The sequence below is a fragment of the Natator depressus genome, chromosome 20, assembly GCF_965152275.1.
Source record: "Natator depressus isolate rNatDep1 chromosome 20, rNatDep2.hap1, whole genome shotgun sequence".
Taxonomy (NCBI): domain Eukaryota; kingdom Metazoa; phylum Chordata; order Testudines; family Cheloniidae; genus Natator; species Natator depressus.
The window spans coordinates 624053-630052 of NC_134253.1; the positions used below are offsets into that span (position 1 = coordinate 624053).

At 38.8% G+C, this 6000-nt stretch overlaps 1 protein-coding gene across 3 annotated transcripts in view; it reads left to right on the forward strand.

Moving 5' to 3' along the window:
* The window catches only part of DIP2B (disco interacting protein 2 homolog B), a 124535-nt gene extending 120097 nt beyond the window's left edge, over window positions 1-4438 (forward strand). For all 3 annotated transcript variants that reach the window (XM_074935782.1, XM_074935783.1, XM_074935784.1), the window contains 4 exons: window positions 449-523; window positions 1234-1411; window positions 2372-2495; window positions 2993-4438. In XM_074935782.1, coding sequence (XP_074791883.1) covers window positions 449-523; window positions 1234-1411; window positions 2372-2495; window positions 2993-3245 — 630 coding nt within the window. In that variant the 3' untranslated portion in view covers window positions 3246-4438. The remainder of the gene's footprint in view (window positions 1-448; window positions 524-1233; window positions 1412-2371; window positions 2496-2992) is intronic.
* The last annotated feature ends 1562 nt before the right edge of the window (window positions 4439-6000 follow it).

The window sequence follows — 6000 nt, forward strand, 5'->3', positions numbered from 1 at the left end:
GTTCTATTCTACGGTAACTGTGTTCACTTTATCAGAGTTCTGTAAGCAGTCTGTTGTATCCTGGCTGGCAGCATGCGTTGGGATGTGCCGTGGCTGTTAGTCCTCTGCTTAAACGAGGTAACAGCAATAGAAACAGTTTTTTTCCAAGTGGTCTGGGCTGACTTCATTATGCAAACTCTCAAACATAATGGGAGTTAACCCCTGATGTCCTGAATTTACAGTCCCAGAATCCCTCATTTGCTTGGACCTTGAGAGTCATCAATGCATTCTTGCTGTAACATTAGTTAGTTCTTAATATATTGTGTAGATGTGCACATAGAGCTGTACACAGAAGGTGAAACCTATGCTCACAAAAATCAAGAGGTGAACTAACTGCTTTTGTATTTTGGACACTTACAGGCAGAAGTCCATGAATTGATTTACCGACTTTCCTTGTTATGTCCTTTAGATTTTGCCTGGAGTCAAAGTGATTATAGTCAATCCTGAGACCAAGGGGCCTGTTGGAGATTCTCATCTTGGGGAGGTAGCTGCTGCTTTAATTGCTTTTTTGGGAGTCTCTCTGTTTTTGTCTGCTGGCTGAGCTATATTATCTCCATTTGATTATTTTAAGGCTGCTGGTTGGCAGAGTTTATTTATACATAAGGGTTAATGCTGCTGGGTATTTAGAAATCTAAATAAATCTAAATCTATTTAGAGCTTGTGTGTGGGCATTATGTTTAATGTCAAAACTCAGGAAAGAGAAATAATTTTAGAAATGAAGGTTAACTCCATTGCAGATTTCATTTAGCTGTGGAGTATTGCACCTGGATTACTGTAACTGACAGTTGGATTCTAAAGAAACCGTCAAATTTGCAATTGAACTTGCATTCTGTTCTGATTATTTGATTGTAGTTAGACCTGTCTTGATTGATAAATAGAAACTGTTGTTTGAATTCACAAGCAATAAAAACCTGCCGTTTATCCATCCTCTTCCTATTACAGGGGGAGGGCAGCTGGAAAGTGCATTTTAAAACTCTGTAGGATGTGTTTGGCCTTTGGGCTGCTCTTTAGGCACCCAGAGCTAAGCTGCCAAATAGTTACTGTGCCAACTAAATCTTCAATAAAGAGAACTTCCTTTTACAATTCAATCCTCAATGATTTCTTTGTGAAGTACAATGCATTTAATCCTTTTGCTTGAAGAAGGCTCCATTTCCATGGTGTGTGGGTCTCAGAACCGTATTATCTCCTCTGTAGATTTGGGTGAACAGTCCCCACACGGCCAGTGGTTACTACACCATCTATGATAATGAATCCCTTCAAGCTGATCATTTCAACACTCGTCTGAGCTTTGGCGATGCTGCTCAGACACTTTGGGCTAGAACTGGATACCTTGGCTTTGTTCGCCGGACGGAGCTCACAGCTGCCAGTGGAGGTAAGATGAAAAATGTGCACCTTTCTCCTTCTTTTTAGCGAAGATGGAGAATTTTCCATGGTTTCTGCTGTTAATGCGAATCTGCTCCAGGCCTCCCCTGCTCACTCACTAAAGCTGCTGCTATTGATTTTAATTCCTTCTCTAATACCAGGTATCTGGCACTTTGCAACGTCTTCCAGGCTGGAACAACACTGTCCAAAAAACCCATGCCTTATTTTCCTAGTGTGTTCTGTGTCTGACCCTTCGTTGGCCAGTAGGGATGAACTGAGCTTTCTTCAGGCCTCAGTTAACTGTACCCCTGGTTAGAGAACAGGTGTCATTGTAGAGAGTTATGAGGCCTACTCTCCCCCACCAGCCTCAGGAAAGGCATACACCTAGCCTGGCATTTAGCACCATGGATGATTTATCATGACCTGTTTCTCGGGTCTGGGTAAGTGAATCGTTCCCTGACACTGCTGTGGCAAAGGACAGGTGATTTCGGGGAGGAGTCTTGTCTGTGACTGTAGCACTTTTTTCTATCCCTTTATTCCAGGCTATTTTCCTCTTATAGCTTCAATTCTCTGGAGCATGTTATGCTGGTGGGAAGGAAGCAAACTCTTTGACCTTGTCTGCACTACAGAGGGTTTGCTGGTACAGCTATAGTGGTAACTCCCCTAGTGGAGACGCTGCTTGTGCCATCAAAAGGACGTTTTTGCTAGTATAACTGTGTCTACACTAGGGATTTTCGCTGGTATAAAAATATTGTAAAGAATCAGTCCCCTAACTAACATTATTATGCTAACAAAAGTTTCTAGTTTAAACCTGGCATTTGTCAATGCTATTGTAATTCTACCACTTGATTGGCCACTAGGGAATACACCAAGATCACAATTTGTAATACTTTACTCACAGTATCACTTATCTTTTTCCATCCCCCATTTTAAAATGTGTGTGTACAATTTTTCATTCCCTCAACCCCAGATCGCCATGATGCACTGTATGTCGTAGGAGCACTGGATGAAACTTTGGAGCTGAGGGGACTCCGTTATCATCCAATTGACATAGAGACTTCAGTATCTCGAACGCACAGGAGCATTGCTGAATGGTAAACTAGAACACTAGCTTAATGTGCCTGAAAGAGAACAAACTGTCCGGGAGCCTTATGCTGTGTGAACAATGGGATAATCCAGGATTTGTGCAGAGGAAAATGGAAGCAGTTGTTCCCAAATGTAGAAAGGACTGTGGCTGGGAATCCTGTTCCAAGTCAGAAGTGTAACTTTAATATGCAGCTCCTCAACACTTTCCCTCCTCCTGCCAGCATCTCCTTGCTAAGATACTGGATGCGTAGTCTGCTCACAGATAAGTGTGAAGAGTTCAAACGTATGCTGCATCATATATGCATTATGCTAGAGCTGCCTTCCACGAACTGGGTACCTAAAAGTAATGAAACAGGGAAAGTTCTGGTACGTGTAGGGTTTGTACGTCATCGTGCTATCTGGGGACCTGAACAAAAGAGGAAGATATGGGAAGGGGGAATAAGATTTGTAACTTCATGTTTATACAAAATGTATGCATTAAGTATATATTTTTATTAAATTTCAGTGCTGTGTTCACGTGGACCAACTTGCTGGTGGTAGTTGTGGAGCTGTGCGGCTGTGAACAGGAAGCCCTGGATTTAGTCCCTCTAGTTACCAACGTGGTTCTGGAAGAACATTACCTAATCGTGGGAGTTGTGGTGGTGGTGGATCCAGGAGTTATTCCCATCAATTCCAGAGGAGAAAAACAACGGATGCATCTCCGCGACAGTTTCCTGGCTGATCAATTAGATCCCATCTATGTGGCGTACAACATGTAATGGGTTAGAGGGGATAATGTTCACAAACTTTGTAGGACCACTAAAATGATCAATGGTGGCTATAGAAATGAAGCTGGTGAAAAGTACTAATACTTGATGTCAAGTTTGTGATTGCCACCGTATTCCCTTCATTTCATCCTATGGGATTATGATCACATCAACAACTGAGGGTCAAGTGGAAATATGGTAGACAATGGAAAATGTTTGTAACAGTTTACTGAACATTAGCTTTATAGACAATGCAAAGTTGACAAGTGTGTGAGCTACAAAATTCCTAAGGCCTTTACAGTAGTGTTACTTTTTTCATCTGTTGTACATATTTGTATTTTTATCTAATACTGTTTTATGATTCTATAAGGGGAGGGTTTATTTACTTAAGATAATAAACTTATTAAGAAAAGAGTCATCAGTCCTGCAGTTCCCCAGTATATAATGTACTTTGCAACTGTACTGTAGCTGTTCGTTCCATGGGATCTCACTGCTTATTTAAAATTGTGCCATGACCAAATCCAATAACCCCCCGAAAGTAAGAATTACTTATTCGTATAGATATTTCTTTAATTTAAAATGGATTTTGCCTATATTTTTAAAATGTAAATATTAATATACATAATTCACATAGAAAATTGGCTTAAGTAATGATGAGGACTGTAATTTGGTTAGGCAACTAATGTGAAAATGCAAATCTTACAAAAGTTTTCTTAATTCAGTATGTATGTAGTCTTTTATTGCTGGCCAGAATATGTCATAGTATGTAGAAGCCTATGTTTTTAAGGCACATCTTTCTAAATGAGGTTGAAGTATTTAAGCTTTTGAAACATTAAAAATAAAATAAAAATTTGATAGAAACTGCATTGCATCTCCAGAATGCTTAACTGAAATTTGTACGCTTGTGAGACAGCCTCGGCTTCCTCTCATTACAGAGCTTTGTGTTTTAAAAAACGAAAAGCTAAGATTATGGCACAGATTGACAAAAATAATTAAATTTATTGCTGGGATTGTGGCTCCATCCTTAATTTATTCCACAGTGTGCCCACAGTTATAGCCGCAAATGTAATGTGTACATGGGCTTTATATGGAAAATGCCCTGGATTTCCTTGAGGCATTCACCAGAAAGAATTTGATCATTCTGGAAGGGAGTTGGCTGAAATCAGCCATGTGATTTAAAAAAAAAAAAAAACAAAAAAAAACAAGAGGGACAAAGTGGCAACAGGAAGCAAGGAGAATGTTGTTCTAGTGCATATATAGTGAAATATCTTCAAGTCAAGATTACAGCATCCCGAAATAGTTGGTGAGTTTGCGGCCTTTATAAATGCTGAAAAGCAGAAGCCTTAAAGCATGCAAGAACACCAACCATTTGGAAGTTATTGTAGTTGTCTGGCACAGTGGGCTGAGGGAGAGACAAGGTTTCAGAAGCAACTATCTTTCTATCATCTCACCTTTAACAGCATTTGAGCATAGTTGAATTTCTTGTTTTTTCCCTTACGTGATTAAGAAAACAAAACTTTGGAAGCATATAAGACCTGACAGCAGAAATTGTAACAGCTCTTTTGGGCCAATTATGGTCTGTTATGTAAATACATGCTTAAAATATTTTAATATGTATTATTTACCCCTGTAACAAGTATACAGTGTGTTTAGGTAATTTTTATAAATGTTTATAATGTAAACTTGTATAAATCCAAATCTATAACAGCTATATTAAGTGCTGCTCTGACAGCCATCTGTAAACAAGTCATGGTTCTGTACTTGAAACCCCCTCCTCATGAATGCTTTATAACAGTTCTTCATTGCGGGCTGGAGTGTTAAAATTCAGATATAAAGCTCTGAATATATTCTCAAAATATTTAGGGTTAATTTGCCTGTCATAGAGGTGGAAGGATGTATCTTAATTGAGTATGGCAGGTCTAACAGAGGGAGAGAATTCTTTACACACAAGCAGCTTAAAAATTTACTTTTCTAAAGAGTTGATGTTAAATTCCTAGATTTTGAAATAAGACCCTCGTGGATATTTTAAAATAACAGTATTTCCACAGTCATACTGCTAGGTAGTTATAAAGTGTACAGAGCCTCCATATGAATGTGGTTTTAACAGATCCTCTACAGAAATTAGGAAATGGACAACGGTGTAGTTGTTGTTGATACAAATTAAATGCTAGTGTAGATCAGCTGGGTAACAGCATATAAATTGCCTATGACAAGCCCTGACCTCCTTGAGAGAATCTCCCCTTTTTATTACACACTTTCCTTGTATGGCAGGAATGATTTGCAATGCAGCTTCACTTTGTTCTCCTGACTGTTGAGAAGACAGTTCTGAAAGGCTTTTTTCATATCCTAGTTACTTAACTTTTTAGATGCATTGTTCTGAAAATATTAAATCCTTGTCCACTGAGGGAGAACCATAGCACAACTCTAGAAACTTTGATTGGTTTTCTCCACTTACGTAATTTTGCATTAATATTCACAAATGTCTTGTGATATGAATTTAATCAAGGATTGTTAATATGTGCAGTGCAGAGAGACTTTTAGAGTGGCATTTTGGAACTTTCAATCTAGAAGGCTGAAGTTCTCTCTAATACTGAAAAGCTCAGTAATTTTGATTTCTCCTCCCTCCACCTCAACTTGAATTTCTAGAAGCTGAATAATTACGTTTTTAAATATGTCTAGTTTAGTGTGATTCTAATCAACTGTATTCTGATCCATACATTTCTGTGACTAGGGGACTCATGGATTCAAATTGTAATCTACGGTCTTT